The 17,911-nt window shown below is 42.2% G+C and overlaps 1 protein-coding gene across 1 annotated transcript in view; it reads left to right on the top strand.

Annotated features, from left to right (window-relative positions):
* Window positions 1-17,911, top strand: part of LOC126199267 (para-nitrobenzyl esterase-like) — a 49,646-nt gene that overhangs the window by 20,293 nt on the left and 11,442 nt on the right. Inside the window, exons 6-8 of the mRNA XM_049936073.1 lie at window positions 3,749-3,914; window positions 9,011-9,189; window positions 17,620-17,743. Coding sequence (XP_049792030.1) covers window positions 3,749-3,914; window positions 9,011-9,189; window positions 17,620-17,743 — 469 coding nt within the window. The remainder of the gene's footprint in view (window positions 1-3,748; window positions 3,915-9,010; window positions 9,190-17,619; window positions 17,744-17,911) is intronic.

Raw genomic sequence — 17,911 nt, 5'->3', positions numbered from 1 at the left:
GAATTGTCATCGGCGATCAGTCCCGCATCGAACTAAGCTCCGATGACCATCGTAGACGATCTAACGCGCCAGTTGGACAGAATCTGGCACGATATCCCTCAGGAGGACATCCAACAACTCTGTCAATCAATGCCAGGCCGAGTAACTACTTTCTTGCGGGCCACAGGTAGACCAACGCATTATTGACTCCCTCAGTTCGTGAAGACTCTTCTCTTGAATGTATCATCCAATTTTTTTCTGAAATTATAACAATTTGTTCATCTGTGCATGTTTCTCAGTACTTGTATATCACATATACCTATTTACATCCCATCAGGATAATTCCTTTGTTGTGTGTCGTTAGCGTGTATATGACATTCGGTAGTGTTAAAAGATAAGCAGATGCTCAAAATTATACAGTTATTTTCCTCTTTGGTCCTGTCTTAGTCAGAAATGTTTTTATTGCATCTCATATTTGTATGTAATATGCCTAACCTACCTAACTAAAACGTATAAATTAAATGAAAGTGTAAATGGAATTATTGGTATACTCTCCTGGACATATTTCAGCCATTTGTGAACAATAAAAGTGATAACCAAGAGGAAGCTTATTCTGTAAAGACTCTAATAGGAAAGTCCTGTGGTCTATGGAACACAAGGTGTAATTACATTTGAAGTGTATTTATGTGTTCATGGCTATTTACGCTTGACGATCCAGCTAAGAATTGATTGGTTTTAATTACATTTGTTAACTATAAAAATTACATATGAATACAATATTTGAAATCAGTAGCAAATAACAGGATTAAATGTATCAGTTAAAGGTTTTAATTATAGTAAATCTAAATCTTAATTGTTTTAATTCCCACAAAACGTTAATTAATTGCGAAACTGATTTAGTAGCTCTTTAGAAAAACTATTCTTAGACAGTTAACCTCTTTCTATAAAGAATCTAAACTTGATCAAAAAACATATTAAAATCATTGTAGTAATAACAGCCTCAGAGTCAATTCCCTGGGTGACAGTTATTACTTTGAACCGGATAGAACAGTTCCAGGTAGACATTTACACGAACGCTTTGGTGAATCTCATTAACAGGTGCTGTGCAGGTCGTGTGTTGTCAGAATCGACTGTTGGGCAACATTCATACTGCTCGTGGAGAAACGCAGTCTCTGTAACTGTTGGCTGCATGCATGTCAGTGACCAGGTCAGACTACACAAAGCGTCTACCAGCAATGACTCCACCTGCCATAACCGTTTTTTCTAGTTTGGGAAACTGCAGCTCCTTACAAAAACATTTCATGAAAAATTTAACCTCTTTCATTCTATTGGGGCAGATTTAAGATATATGCGTCACATCACGTATAGTAGCAAAATGTCCTCCAGCAGAAGACTTTCTCTCTTAATTCTCTGCCTTATATGTTATTGGATTCATCGACCTGCCGCTGAGGTCATTTTCTCATACCAAAACTGATCATTTCTAAAAGTCTCCATTTCATGCACCCTGTAACTAATATGACTGAAAAGACCGCGAGCAGAATCGCTGTCTGGGAAGGGGGCGGGGGGAGGGAGGGTATGATTTGTTGTTCGGTTCGTATTTGAGATAGGTTCGTGGATTCATTTAGCCCGGACCAGTGGCTGTTTGTACAACCATTGAAACATGTGTCTTACTGTAGCTATGTTAGAACATATTAGGCAAGGTTTGAACGACGAACGGGAACTGACGCCCAGGCAAATTGTACGAATCAATTAATTCTTATTGTAAAAGATTTTAATTGGACTAAAATTAATGCTCAGCTAATGGCTCCATTTGTATGTGTAAGGTACGGATTTTACGTGCATAAACATTCAAACAAACGTGATTTATTGGAGGTTTATGTAGTGCGCCATCTCTACACATCAAACTTACACGAATCGGTTCAAATTAACAAGTGAAAACGAATTTTTATCTTCCAACAATCGTTATCTGCTGTCGAGAAACGATGATTAAATGTAGAGCTAGATGTAGCCCTCTTCCTCTCGGTAGCTTTTTAAGGGCGCCACTTATATTTTTTAAACATGTACAAATCGGTTCAAACTTTGCACAAAAGTAGATAAATGAAGAAAGTCAAAACGAAACTGTTTGTTTAATAATATTTACCCGTTGTCGAGATACAATGGTTTAAATTCGAGCTAAACAAAGCACACGAGATTAGTTCTTATGTGAATTGAATGTGTGGAAACGGTTAGAAGTGAATCAAACAAATGAAAACGCATTAGTGCGATAAAACTGAAAACTCTGTTTCAAAATTCTAGTTTCATTCGGATTTTAAGTGCAAAAAATACATTTTTTGTTATTTTTTTTACGCGCGCCAACAGATTTTTCTGAGAGGTGTTTGAAGCACGTCACTTCAATGTTTCAAACTTGTGCGAATCAGCACGAATCCTGTAAGAAGGTAGAGAAATACATGTAATCAACGGTCGTCCTGTTGTTTTGTAGAAGCCTTAACCATTGGCACAAGGTTCGAAAGACAATAAAAAACCTATAGCGAGGCAGTCATCGCCAGAATCACAAAAGTCTACATCGGTTGCAAGCTATGGCGGGCTAATGTCAGAATTATGGTAGAGTGAGTGTTGGGAACCACTATGAAAAACCTTGACATACACTTTTTTACGAGTTTCCCCAACACAGTGAGTTCTCTTAGCTGCAAGGTTTTAGTACACCTGAATCTTGCAATTTATAGGCTACAGTCTCTGATCCTGTGCCCAGAAACTCAGAAGATTCGTCAGCCATAGTAAAGAATACATAATATCATGTGGCGGAAGTGCAAAAAACGTTACCTTAAATTTTTTTCTAGGGGAATAAAATTTATGGGGCTGGATTTGTTCCTGTTGGGAAGCTAAAACAATTTTTGATTTATGTGTGGGGGGAGTGAATTTTTTTCCCCGACGGGACCATTTCTCCCCTGTATCCACCCCCTATTACATATATGATGAGCGGTGTAAGAACAAAAAGACACAAATTTGTGTGCTGCTAGAGAGTGTGACACATCTATAATAGGAAGTATTTGGGAGAGGGTGTACTTCTGTAATATGAAGTATCCCAGAGTGGGGATGCATGCATCCTAAACTTTAATGAGACCATATGCCATCTAGCACGACATGACAAATGCCATGATGGATGACATAATAGCATGTGCCATGTCAGATGACGTAACATCACGTGTAATGGACATGGTGCATTACGTTACATGACGAGGATGTTAATACTAAGAGGTAAAAAAAGTGCATATCTGTCAAGATGGTTTGATTTAAATATCTCCAAAGCTGCCAGATATGTCCAAAAGCTAGTTCCCTTCTTTTACATCCCTAACTCTGCCCACGACTTAATCGTCTTTTTTTTTGTGCTACGATAGGGGCATTTTTCATTCTGTGCTTCGATATTCCAGCATCTTACAACTCTACGTCATGTTGCGGCATATATCTTTTTGTCCTCACCGCTGTATATTGCCACTGACCCTGCAGACCAACTATATGCTACCACGCTGTCCTTCCCACTACAAAATGGCGGTAATGGGGGTGGGGGAGCGTCCAGAACATCACTGTCTGCCGCGCAGCTTTCTCTCTTCTCCAAGCTTGCTTCACGCAAAAAAGTTGTAACCTAGTTCTCGTAGTACTGTACCATTCTGTACTACCTTTCATCTTTACATTTTAACACAGGCAATCCTATGTAGAGGAACGAATCGCTAACATATGTTGTACTATCATTAACTCTGATTTCACTGTGCAGGAGAAGCGGTGCCCAGGGCAGATAGCTTTCGCGCCAGTCGTGGAGCCAGCATCAGACTCTGCAGTGATCACCGAGCCTCCAGTTGACGTCATCAGGGCCGGCAGCTACAACCAGGTCCCCATCGTACTGGGCGTCACTTCCGGAGAAGGAATTGTCGGACTCTTCAGTACGTAAAAAAATCTGACTCCACTTCCGTCACTTTCAATCATGTGACTCACTTGCAGCTTTTGTTGTAGGTTCAATATGAACATCGTTCTATTTGTCCTTTTTGGTACGCAGGTAAATTCAACGTCATGAGCCGGCCGCGGTGGTCTAGCGGTTCTGGCGCTGCAGTCCGGAACCGCGGGACTGCTACGGTCGCAGGTTCGAATCCTGCCTCGGGCATGGGTGTGTGTGATGTCCTTAGGTTAGTTAGGTTTAAGTAGTTCTAAGTTCTAGGGGACTTATGACCTAAGATGAGTCCCATAGTGCTCAGAGCCATTGGAACCATTCAACGTCATGTGGGTCAGGTTCTGTATGCCTTAGAATGTGCGAATACAGCACATTCTAGTACAAACCTTAGACACTCGTTCATATTACGTCAAGCATATTAGTCGTTAAAGTTTGAAACTGCTCTTTAGCTCGAATATAAATAAACCTGGTTCGTCAGATGACAGTTGACGTGGGCGATGCGGCTGGCTGGGATGCCACGTACACACGCAATAATACTATGGCTGATTGCGGACTGCAACTGAAAAAAAACATTCACTTCCAAAACTGTTGTCTCAGTCTTCTTCATCAGTGGGTCGTGGCAGTAAGACCATTAGATTTAGTCATCGTGATGAGTACGTCAATACCGTCTTGGCAGTAAGACAAGTGGATTTGTCATCGTCCACTAACGGATGCCCTACAGTAGTCTAGTGACTGATTTTCACTGACGTCTGTTGGGTCGCTAGAACTGATATAGAATTTAACGAAATAATAAGATACGCGGTGTATTTTTCACAAAACGTTCATTTCCCAACATATTTTCTATCACTTCCTTTGTGCTCTACCATCGTCATCCCGCTCTTGTGGTGTATTTCGGTTTACAACATCCCTTTTTAGTGGCAGTACATCTGCCAGAAATCACATTTTATTTTTCTTTGTGACATGCCACTAACTTGAATTTTGTGGGTTTAGAAAAGTGGCATTGCTTCCTGTGTTTTGAAGGCAACTTTAAGCGTCTTGTCAAGGAAAAGCGAATCTTAAACGTGATTGACTGCTTCCATGAAGAAAGGTGGGTTAAAATGTCCAAACGATAGCCCACACGCCACTATTGAAACGCATCGCCGTTCATATTTTTGAAGTCATCGGTTTATGAACTATCAAATAACATTTCAAAAAGTACGTATATCGTTAAGAGAAGCTTCACTGTCTCCGTAGGTAAAAACGAAATTTCGAGTATTAACCTACAGCAAAATATACGCGCATTTGCGGGCTGTATTTAACCCATTCTTTTATCTCAAACCGAACACGAAACGCTGTGAGTGCTGTGGCTTCTACTGTGGCTGAAAGTGATGTGATAAATAATGTATGGGTTTGACATAGCGGGCGAGGACCAATTTAAGCCGACACACCGTAGTGTACCGCCGCTACATGTGGCCTTTACAATAGCACCACTGCAGTAAAGCGATCAACAAACATCTATTTTACCTGCTTTGATGTTTAAATGATTAACATTCCAGTAGGCAGGAGTAACGCCATCGACATTTTGCTATAAGAATAAATTACGCAGCAAATTTCTGTATCCACTACGTCTACATGACTACTGTGCACTTCACACTTAAGTGCATGGCAGAAGATATATCGAACCACTTTCACAGTGTTTCTCTACCGTCTCATTCTCGAACAACACAGAAGATAAACCAACATTTAAATCATATAGAGTAAGCTCTGATTTATTTTATTTTGTTACGATAGTCATTTCTCCCTATGAGGGGTGCGTGAACAAAATATTTTCGCATTCGGAGAAGAAAAGTGGAGACTTTTGCGGAAAGATCTCACCGCCACGACAAACGACGTTTGTTTAAATGACTGCTATTGGAACTCGAGTATCATACCCGTGGCATCCTTTCCTCTATCTCGCGAGCCGCCCTTCTTTGAAGTTTTTCGATGTTCTCCCTCAATCCTACCTGGTAAGGACACTATACCGCACAGCAATACTCGAGCAGAGGACGGACAATAGTACTGCAGGCAGTCTCTTTAGCTGATTTGTTGCATGTTATAAGTGCAATAAAGTAATAAAACGTGATCTTTGGTCCGCTTTTCCCACAACATTATCTGTGTGGATGTTCGAATTTACGCTGCTCGTAATTGTTATCTCCAGTTATTTAGTTGTATTGACAGCCTTTAGATTTGTGTGATTTGTCGTACAACTGAAATTTAACGGATTCATTTCAATACTCATGTGAATGACCTCATACTTTTCATTATTTAGTGTCCATTGCCACTATTCGCACCACACAGATAACCTGTCGAAATCATTTTCCAGTTAGTTTTTATTTTGTGATGACTTTATAAGTCTGTAAATGACAGAATCACCAGCAAATAATCTAATAGGGCTGCTCAGATTGTCTCTTAAACTATTTATGCAGATTACCAACAGCAGAGGCCCTGTAACTCTTCTTTGGGGAAAGCCAGAAATCACTTTTGTTTTACTCAATGGCTTGCCGTCAGTTACTTCTAACTGTGACCTTTTCGACAGAAAACAACTCCAATCGTACATCTGACTCGATACTCCATAGGCACGCAATCTGATTACAAGCGCTTTTGAGGAAAGGTATCAAACGCCTTCTGGAACTCTAGAAATATGGAATGAATTTGAGATTCGTTGTCGATAGCACTCATTACTTAATGGGAATAAAGAGCTAGTTGCGTTGCGTAAGAACGATATTTTCTGAATCCGTGCCGACTGTGTAATAGATCTTTTTTCGATTTGTGTTCCAAACACCTACTGCAAAAAATGGTTCAAATGGCTCTGAGCACTATGGGACTCAACTGCTGAGGTCATAAGTCCCCTAGAACTTAGAACTACTTAAACCTAACTAACCTAAGGACAACATACACATCCATGCCCGAGGCAGGATTCGAACCTGCGACCGTAGCGGTCGCGCGGTGCCAGACTGTAGCGCCAGAACCGCTCGGCCACCAGCGGCCGGCACCTACTGCAAATTAGCGTCTCATTCGGAAAAGGAATTTGAAGGTTGGTGTTTGTGAGACATTCGTGTTATGCGTTGTGTAAGAAACAGAAACGTCTGTTAGCATTTGCGTCCTGCCCTGCCGAGGCGGCCGATTATTATTCTGCCACACTGCTGCTGTCACTACGGGTTCCAACATTTGCTGTGATCGTCGCAGTACACAAATTCAGATCCACCGATAAATAAACTGGAGCTACATGTGAGATGCAGGAACCACCTCAGCTCACTCGTGCCCATGTTTCACAATTATACTGACGTTACTGGAAGTCCCATGAATCATCAAATAATCGATTGCGAATATTACTGTTTTGTCAGTAATCGATGTGATTAGACTTTTGCTAAGTATTACTGAAAGCTTTCTGTGAAAATTACGTACGATAATTATTTCCAAAAGCCACTCACAAGGGAAACATGCAATGTGTAATAGCAACAAACAGACTTTACCTTTTTAGGGAGTACACATTGATCACAAGGCAATTGTATTAGAAGTGCTCAATGAAGTACAAAGGACAACTATAACAAATACTAAGATTTATATGTTCAGTTACCGAAATAAAGTGACAATAGTGTCTTATCTGAAGGAAGAACTCAAAATATTCAATTCTGGGATGGAGCATGTAGAAGAACCGCGCCCAAAGCATAGAAAAATAGTTGATCAAGAAGTGGATGAATATGTACCTAGTTGAACAGTTCGTCATGGGCCTTTATGTCACAGTATCTGCGCAGATAAAGTGACTACAACACAACAGGTGTGAAGCAAAGCATGAGGTAATTCTTATTTTCAAACCTTTAGCTGTAAAATGGTCGGTATGTGAACCTTTCAAAGGCTACCGTGGCAGAATATTACCGAAACACCTCTCACAAATCTTGGTAAATTCAGATTATATTAAAAGCTGTTACTGACACCAGAGAAAGTGTTCAGATAGTCATACATGACACGGGAACAGAAACTGAATGTAGCAAACCAAAACAGAAACCCTGAACTCAGTTTTGTAACGCCAATTCACAAGAATGATCCAGGAGTAAGATTTCCAAAGATGAGTGATATGGAAATTTGTATCAGTGGCGCAGAAAAACAGCTAAAATAGCTGAAACTGAAGAAGACCCCGAGGTCCAGTGGAATCCTTGTTTTATTTCGTACAGAACTTTCATCTGAGTAAACTCCACTTTTAAGCACAATATGCAGTAGACCTCTCCAACAAAAACTGTGCTTTTGGTTGGAAGTCATTACAGGTCACACGCATTTACATGATGGGCAATAGAAGTCATCGACAAAGCTATCCTCCAACGTCCTTGACAAACATTTTTTGCCGGCCGCTGTGGCGAGCGGTTCTAGGCGCTTCAGTCCGGAACCGCGCTGCTGCTACGGTTGCAGGTTCGAATCCTGCCTGGGGCATGGATGTGTGTGATGTCCTTGGTTAGTTAGGTTTCTGTAGTTAAGTGTAGGGGACAGATGACCTCAGATGTTAAGACCCATAGTGCTTAGAGCTATTTGAACCATTTTTGAGCACCTGGGTGTCTTCGCCTCAAGCAACGAGTCTAAACATAGTAGCCGTCAGTCCCCATTTCGCCACAGCACCAGTCAGCAACCTTACCTTAGATTAAGTTGCGGTGAAATGTTTTCCATTTGCGTACCCAAGCAGCTAATATACGACTTGCCAGTTTGACGTTCGTTGCATGCCATCATCACGGTGTTGCCATTTTAATGGCTAGAAGTGTAATTAATTACCAAGAAACATGGACCTAAAAGCCTGACCACTGAAATTTTTCAGTCAACATAACATTAAACGGTGTAAGTATAGGCGTATCCTACCATAAGAATTTTAATGAACAAGTCTGCTTCTCCCTGTACGCAGATGAGAGATTTGTTGCGAACGTCAGCTGATGATAAGTAATACATACTAGTGTGTCCTAAAACAGACGTGAAATCGTGGTGTACGTTTCATTAGCCAGCAGAACGCCCTAGGTGCACCTTACCTGGAATTGTAGCGGTGTCATTCTCGCAGAAGCTGGCTGTTACTGGAGAGCTCTTTGTGTGTTCCAGTGTCTCCATTGCTGACAGAAGCGGGGGAAGCCGATATGAAGGAGAACTTCACGATGCTGATCGGCTCCCAGCTGCCGCTGCCCACGGAGGAACAGCGGACTCGTGCGGCGGAACAGCTGGAGCAATTCTACTTCGGGGACGAGGGCTTCTCCATGGATCAGATGCAGGCAGTGGTTGATGTAATTATAACACGTTCTCTTATGGCAGAGGATAGTTGCCCTATCGTGCCGAGTTGGTTGCAGTCTGGGTCTCCTATATAAGGGGGGATCAAAAAGTTTCCATTTGAGGGCATTGCTGCATCCTGTATGCAACGTATCGCGACTCCAATGCGGTTGTATAAGCACCGATATGTAGGCAAGGCATTATTGAGGCATTCTTGTCATTCCGACGTCCGTGCGGCAATTGCAGAAACTTGAGCTATGGAAACGTTGTTACCAAATGCGTCCAAACAAAACCAACATGCTCTTATTCTTGCCTTGGCTGTCTGAAGGACAAACACTGGCAGACATCCATCGGAGAATGACGAGTCAGGGTTATTAAGCCTCTCCCAGAGGCTTGGACGACATCCTCTATGACCTCAAGCCGCGAGGAAATCATTGTAACTAGGCTGCTGTTTGGACACTGCCTATTTAGCCATCGCCATTTGTTAAGTGGTGCTTCCCCGCAACTTCGTACACATTGCGCTCAACTTTTGACGGTCCGCCATTTCCTGACGGAATGCCCTTCTCTTGACCGCTTACGTTCTCGTTTGTGTTTGCCGTGTGAGTTATCGGCCGTTTCAGCGAACGACGGGTACGCTGTCGATCGCGTTTTACTTTTTTCCGTCGTAGCAACATGACGAAAGCAATTTAATTTTTAGTTCTGGACCTCCGTTTCTATATGGCGTACTTTATAGACCTTTCTCCAAGTCTCTGTTTTCAGCTGTCTTTGTCTTCCGTCGATTGGGATAGATGTGTAGTCGTTTTTAACTCCTCTCTGTTTTCGAGTTCTACAGTTTTGACATGGGCGCCTATGACGCTAGTCCTTTTTGTGCACTAAAACAAAACAACAACAGCTCGTGTGTCGAAAACCACCGTTGTGGAATGGTGCACCAGGTTCCGTGCTACATCTCCATTACGTCTACATCGATACTGCGCAATCCACCATACGGCTCGTGGCGAAGGTACCCCTTACCACTATTAGTCTTTTCCTTTCCTGTTCCACACGCAAATAGAATATAAGAAAATCGACTGTCTATGTGCCTCCGTATGACCCCTAATTTCTCGTGTCTTATCTTCGTGGTCATTATGCGCAATGTATGTCCGAGGCACCAGAATCCTTCTGTAGTCAGTTAAAAATGGCCGTTCTCTAAATTTTCTCAATAGAATGTCACCTTCACTCCAGGGATTCCCATTTGAGTTCCCGAAGTAGCTCCATAACACTTGCGTGTCGTTCGAATCTACCAGCAACAAATCTAGCAGCCTGCCTCTGAATTGCTTCTATGTCCTTGTTTAATCCGACCTGGCACAGATTCCAAACACTCGAGCATTGTTCTTTATACATATATAAGTCTTCTGACTGGTTTGATGCGGCTCGCCACGAATTCCTCTCCTGTGCTGACCGCTTCATCTCAGAGTAGCACTTGGAACCTACGTCCTCAATTATTTGCTGGATGTATTCCAATCTCTGTCTTGCTCTACAGTTTCTGCCCTCTACAGCTCCCTCTAGTACCATGGAAGTCATTCCCTCATGTCTTAACAGATGTCCTATCATTCTGCCCCTTCTCCATATCAGTGTTTTCCACACATTCCTTTCCTCTCCGATTCTGCGCAGAACCTCCTCATTCCTTATCTTATCAGTCGACCTAATTTTCAAAATTCGTCTGTAGCACCATATTTCAAATGCTTTGATTCTCTTGTGTTCCGGTTTTCCCACAGTCAATGTTTCACTACCATACAGTGATGTATTCCAGACGTACATTCTCAAAAGTTTCTTCCTCAAATTAAGGCTGATATTTGACATTAGTAGACTTCTCTTGGCCCGGAATGCCCTTTTTGCCATTGCTAGCTGCTTTTGATCTCCTCCTCGCTCCGTCCGTCATTGGTTATTTTACTGCCTAGGTAGCAGAATTCCTTAATTGAATCTACTTCGTGACCATCAGTCCCGATGTTAAGTTTCTCGCTGTTCTCATTTCTACTACTTCTCATTACCTTCGTCTTTCTTCGATTTACTCCCAATCACTACTCTGCACTCATCAAACTGTTCATTCCGTTCAGCAGATCATGTAATTCTTCTTCATTTTCACTCAGGATAGCAACGTCATCAGCGATTCGTATCACTGATTTCCTTCACCTTGAATTTTAATTCCACTCCTGAACCTTTCTTTTATTTCCATCATTGCTTTCTCGATTACAGATTGAACAATATGGGCGAAAGACTACATCCTTGTCTTACACACTTTTTAATAAGAGCACTTCGTTCTTGATCGTCCACTCTTATTATTCACTCTTGGCTGTTGTACATATTGTATATGACCCGTCTCTCCCTATAGCTTACCCCTACTTTTCTCATAATTTCGAACATCTTGCACCATTTTACATTGTCGAACACTTTTTCCAGGACGACAAATCCTATGACAGTGTCTTGATTTTTCTTTAGTCTTGCTTCCATTGTTAACGTCACAATTGCTTTTCTCGTGCCATTATCTTTCTTAAAGCCAAATTGATCGTCATCTAGCGCATCTTCAATTTTCTTTTCCATTCATTTGTATATTATTCTCGTTAGTAACTTGGATGCATGAGCTGTTAAGCTGATTGCGTGGTAATTCTCGCACTTGTCGGCTCTACCTGTCTTCGGAATTGTGTGGATGATGCTTTTCCGAAAGTCAGATGGTATGTCGCCAGAGTCATACATTCCACACACCTACGTGAATAGTCGTTTTGTTGCCACTTCCCCCAATGATTTTAGAAATTCTGATGGAATGTTATCTATCCCTACTGCTTTATTTTATGTTAAGTCCTCCAAAGCTCTGATAAATTCTAATTCTAGTACTCGATCCCCTATCTCTCCTAGATCGACTCCTGTTTTTTCTTCTATCACATCAGACAAATCTTCCCCCTCACAGAGGCTTTCAATGTATTCTTTCCACCTGCCTGTTCTCTCCTCTGCATTAAGCAGTGGAATTCCCGTTGCACTCTTAATGTTATCACCCTTGATTTTAATGTCATCAAAGGTTGTTTTGACTTTCCTGTATGCTGAGTCTGTCCTTCCGACAGTCATTTCTTTTTCGATGTCTTCACATTTTTCATGCAGCCATTTCATCTTAGCTTCTCTACACTTCCTATTTATTTCATTCCTCAACGACTTGAATCTCTCTATTCCTGAGTTTCCCGGAACATTTTTCTGCTTCCTCCTGTCGTCGATCAATTAAAGTATTTCTTCTGCTACCCATGGCTTCTGCGCAGTTACATTCCTTGTACGTTTTCCTTCCCAGCTTCTGTTTTGGCCCTTTTTAGGGATATCCATTCCTCTTCAACTGTACTGGCTACTGAACTATTCCTCATTGCCGTATCTGTAGCCTTAGAGAACTTCAAATATATCTCGTCATTCCTTAGTACTTCCATATGCCACTTCTTTGCGTATTGATTCTTCCTGAGACTTGTCTTAAACTTCAGCCTAGTCGTCATCACTACTATATTGTGATCTGAGTCTATGTCTGCTCCTAGGTACGCCTTACAATCCAGTATCTGATTTCGGAATCTCTGTCTGACATGATGTAATGTAACTGAAATCTTCCCGTATCACCCGACCTTTTCCAAGTATACGTCCTCCTCTTGTTATTCTTGAACGGAGTATTCGCTATTACTAGCCGAAACTTGTTACAGAACTCAATTAGTCTTCCTCCTCTCACATTCCTTTTCCCAAGCCCACATTCTCCTGTAACCTTTTCTTCTACTCCTTCCCCTACAACTGCATTCCAGTCTCCCATGACTATTAGATTTTCATATCCCTTTACATACTGTATTACCCTTTCAATATCCTCATACAGGTTCTCTATCTCTTCACCTTCAGCTTGCGACGTCGGCATGTATACCCGAGCTATCGTTTTCGGTGTTGGTTTGCTGTCGATTCTGATAAGAACAACCCTATCACTGAACTGTTCAGAGTAACACACTCTCTGCCCTTCCTTCCTATTTATAACGAATCCTACTCCCTTTATACCATTTTCTGCTGCTGTTGATATTACCATATACTCATCTGACCAGAAGTCCTTGTCTTCTTTCCACTTCAATTCACTGACACCTGTTATATATAGACTGAGTGTTTGTATTTCCCTTTTCAGATGTTCCAGTTTCCCTACTACGTTCAAGCTTCCGACATTCCGCGCCCCGACTCGTAGATCGTTATCCTTCCGTTAATTATTCAAATCTTTTTCTCATGAGAACCTCCCCGTTCGCAGTCCCCTCGTGAAGATCTGAATGGGGGACTATTTCGGAATCTTTTGCCAATGGAGAGATCATCATGACAGTTCATCAATTACAGGCCACATGTCCTGTGGATACATGTTACGTGTCTTTAATGCAGTGGTTTCCATTGCCTTCTGCATCTTCATGCTGTTGATCATTGCTGATTCTTTCGCCTTTTAGGGTCAGTTTCCCACCCCAAGGACAAGAGAGTGCCCTGAACTTCCGTCCGCTCCTCCGCCCTCTTTGACAAGGCCGTTGGCAGGATGAAGGGTGACTTCTTATGCAGGAAGTCTTTGGCCACCAATGTTGATTATTAATCAAAGTTTAAGCAGCGGCGGTATTTGAACCCGGGACCGTAGACGTTTAGCTTATGAACCAAAGACGCTACCCCCCCCCTTTTTTTTGTTCGTTAATGTTCTTTGTATTTGTTCGGGGCGGACGTCCCATGACGCTAGTTCAAGATCACCGTTGATCCATTAACTCAGTTTTTTTTTTTTATTACAGAGAGCAGCTAACCCTCTGTCCGGGCACGCAGAGCTACCGTGCCAGTCTTTTTTTGTTTTTTGTTTTTTTCTTTCGTTGTGTTTGGTCGTTGCGGGACCTCTCTGACCGAACACATTGAGCTACTTTGCCATCTGTCCTAGACCATAGGTGCCTCCGTGTGACTCCCAATTTTTTGTGTCTTATCTTCGCAGTCGTTACGGGAAATATATGTTAGAGGCAACAGAATCGCTCTGCTGTCAGTTTCAGATGCCGGTTCTCTATATTTTCTCAACAGTGTTTCTCGAAAAAAATGCTACCTTCCCTCCAGGGATTCACATTTAAGTTCCCGAAGCAGCTCCATCACACTTGCGTGTTGTTCCAAGCTACCAGTAACAAATCTAGCAACCCGCCTCTGTCTTGCCTCTATGTCTTCCTTAAATCCGACCTGGTACGGATCCCAAACACTCTGTGGTCAAGAATAGGTAGCATTAGCGTCCTATAATGGATCTCCTTTACAGATGAACCACACTTTCCTAGAATTTTCACAATAACCCCAAGTCGACCATTTGCCTTTCCTACAGCAGACCTGACATTCACGCTCCATTTCATATCGCTTTCCTGGTCGCGTTCCCCATGACTCGCGTCCCGATGCCACAAATGCCGCAACGTAGAAGTTACGTCAGCTCAAGTGGGAGACAGTCCAGCATACGCCCTGTAGTCGTGATGTCTCCTCATGCAATCATCACACCTTCGAGCCCTTAAAAGAGCCCTTGAAGGGTCGATCATTCCTGTCGGACGCGGATGTGCAGCAGACAGTTATGGACTTCTTCACATCGCAGGACACTGTGTTTTAGCAAACGGGTCTCTCCAGCCTGGTGCGTCGATGGGATAATTGCCTCATTGCCCTCCGTGATTTTGACTGATTAGCATACCGATTCTGTGCTGTACTGTCTTCGAATGGAAGCTTTTTGATCGCTCCTTATAATTCTCCAAAGCTGAACTGGATGGCACGATCGGTTCGCCAATAAGCATTACGCATAATCGAGTGGCACGGTTTTGACACAAATGATAATTGCTCCGTTGTGATCTTAGGAGTCTGGGAAACAAGTCATTGTAGTTTCATGATGATAATTTATTCATTCATTTGCAGTGAAGTGTGACAGGGCAGGGAGCGGTTCATCTACATCTACATCTACATCCATACTCCGCAAGCCACCTGACGGTGTGTGGCGGAGGGTACCCTGAGTACCTCTATCGGTTCTCCCTTCTATTCCAGTCTCGTATTGTTCGTGGAAATAAGGATTGTCGGTATGCTTCTGTGTGGGCTCTAATCTCTCTAATTTTATCCTCATGGTCTCTTCACGAGATATACGTAGGAGGGAGCAATATACTGCTTGACTCTTCGGTGAAGGTATGTTCTCGAAACTTTAACAAAAGCCCGTACCGAGCTACTGAGCGTCTCTCCTGCAGAGTCTTCCACTGGAGTTTATCTGTCATCTCCGTAACGCTTTCGCGATTACTAAATGATCCTGTAACGAAGCGCGCTGCTCTTCGTTGGATCTTCTCTATCTCTTCTATCAACCCTATCTGGTACGGATCCCACACTGCTGAGCAGTATTCAAGCAGTGGGCGAACAAGCGTACTGTAACCTACTTCCTTTGTTTTCGGATTGCATTTCCTTAGGATTCTTCCAATGAATCTGTCTGGCATCTGCTTTACCAACGATCAACTTTATATGATCATTCCATTTTAAATCACTCCTAATGCGTACTCCCAGATAATTTATGGAATTAACTGCTTCCAGTTGCTGACCTGCTATTTTGTAGCTAAATGATAAGGGATCTATCTTTCTATGAATTCGCAGCACATTACACTTGTCTACATTGAGATTCAATTGCCATTCCCTGCACCATGCGTCAAGTCGCTGCAGATCCTCCTGCATTTCAGTACAATTTTCCATTGTTAAAACCTCGATATACCACAGCGTCATTCGCAAAAAGCCTCAGTGAACTTCCGATGTCATCCACAAGGTCATTTATGTATATTGTGAATAGCAACGGTCCTATGACACTCCCCTGCGGCACACCCGAAATCACTCTTACTTCGGAAGACCTCTCTCCATTGAGAATGACATGCTGCGTTCTATTATCTAGGAACTCTTCAATCCAATCACACAATTGGTCTGATAGTCCATATGCTCTTACTTTGTTCATTAAACGACTGTGGGAAACTGTATCGAACGCCTTGCGGAAGTAAAGAAACACGGCATCTACCTGTGAACTCGTGTCTATGGCCCTCTGAGTCTCGTGGACGAATAGCGCGAGTTGGGTTTCACACGACCGTCTTTTTCGAAATCCATGCTGATTCCTACAGAGTAGAAATCTAGTCTCCAGAAAAGTCATTATACTTGAACATAATACGTGTTCCAAAATTCTACAACTGATCGACGTTAGAGATATAGGTCTATAGTTCTGCACATCTGTTCAACGTCCCTTCTTGAAAACGGGGATGACCTGTGCCCTTTTCCAATCGTTTGGAACGCTACGCTCTTCTAGAGACCTACGGTACACCGCTGCAAGAAGGGGGACAAGTTCCTTCGCGTACTCTGTGTCGCGGTTGGCGACTCATGTGTCGTAATCTTCCTCTTTAATTCTGTTGTAGTGAAGGAGTATCGTAGTAGGAGTGTAGAACAATATTCCTGTGTAGAACAACATTCCTGCTTTCTTTAATCCATAATTTTTAATGTTAGGTATTACAGAAAAGGCGGTGTGTGAGAGAAACTTCATACACGAGTTACTGTTACTTAGGTGTCTAAAAGTCTTTTGTTACTAGACGCTTAAAATACACGTGACTGCCTAACACCCAATGTTTTGTGAACTGTCAGTTTTCGTGTTTGAGGTTTTTAGGAAAATAAATAATGCTGCGTCCTGCTAAAGTCATCAGTCCTAACAAGTCACGTTTTATACCAGAACATACACTTCCTGGGAAGGTAGAACTTTGAAAGCGTCTGATTGTGACGAGGAATAATCTCTTTGTGTAGTCTTTAACGCTTTTCTTGATGGAACAAAAGTTTTCTTGCGAATGATATTTTCATACGCTGAAGAGTCGTTGATACAGACAGGTGATCGGTATTTCAATATAAGTACGTATATCGTTTACCGAACTCCGACAGCACAGCAATGTGCTACCAGGATTTTCTTCTCAATGTTCTCATTACCTATGCAATCGTAACACAACAAACAGCAGTACAGGATTTTGGTGAAGAATGATTGGATCTCTCAAAAGCCGCCACCATTTCAGTAGTAATTAGCCTACGTTATGGTTTTTGGTGGTCCATTTATTAGGCAAAGAAGTTGCCTATCATCGTAGCACACGTTTGAGGATTCGCCATATTTCGCGCCGAGTAAACGGAGGAACGTCCCTCACAGTCATCACATACTTCAGAATCGCATCAATTCCGTCGCGACTACCATCATGCAGATCACACAATTGCAATCGGAAAACCGTTGTTTCTGTAATCCTGCTATCACAAATGAAAACACATGCCAAACTTTTATGAATTAGTTGGGAGACATGACAAGGCTAGTCCGCTGAAGCGCTGTTCTGTATGATAAACTTGACTGGCGTCTCTAAATATTTCTACAGGTTAAATGTCTATTCTTACAAATTAACTATTTGCAGCTGTTATCCGACATGTACTTCATTCATCCAGCGGACTCGTTCGCTAGGGCGGTGGCGAACTCCAGCAGTATACCTGTTCACTTCTATTACTTCGACTACAATGGCACCGGTTCCACGGATTACGGTAAGCGTTCGCCATTAAGCATTGCTGTTGTCTAAAAATAAATGTCCCTGGAAAGAGTGATCGTAAATTTAAATATAATGTTAATAACGTTCATGAAATTATCTAATTCTTAGTCTATCCACTAAACTTTTATTTCACAGAGTGTAGTCCTGTATGCCCTCTTAATTT

This window comes from Schistocerca nitens, chromosome 8, assembly GCF_023898315.1.
Source record: "Schistocerca nitens isolate TAMUIC-IGC-003100 chromosome 8, iqSchNite1.1, whole genome shotgun sequence".
Classification (NCBI taxonomy): Eukaryota; Metazoa; Arthropoda; class Insecta; order Orthoptera; family Acrididae; genus Schistocerca; species Schistocerca nitens.
The sequence above is the reverse complement of the archived record's forward strand: the minus strand, read 5'-3'. Positions and strand labels throughout refer to the sequence as shown.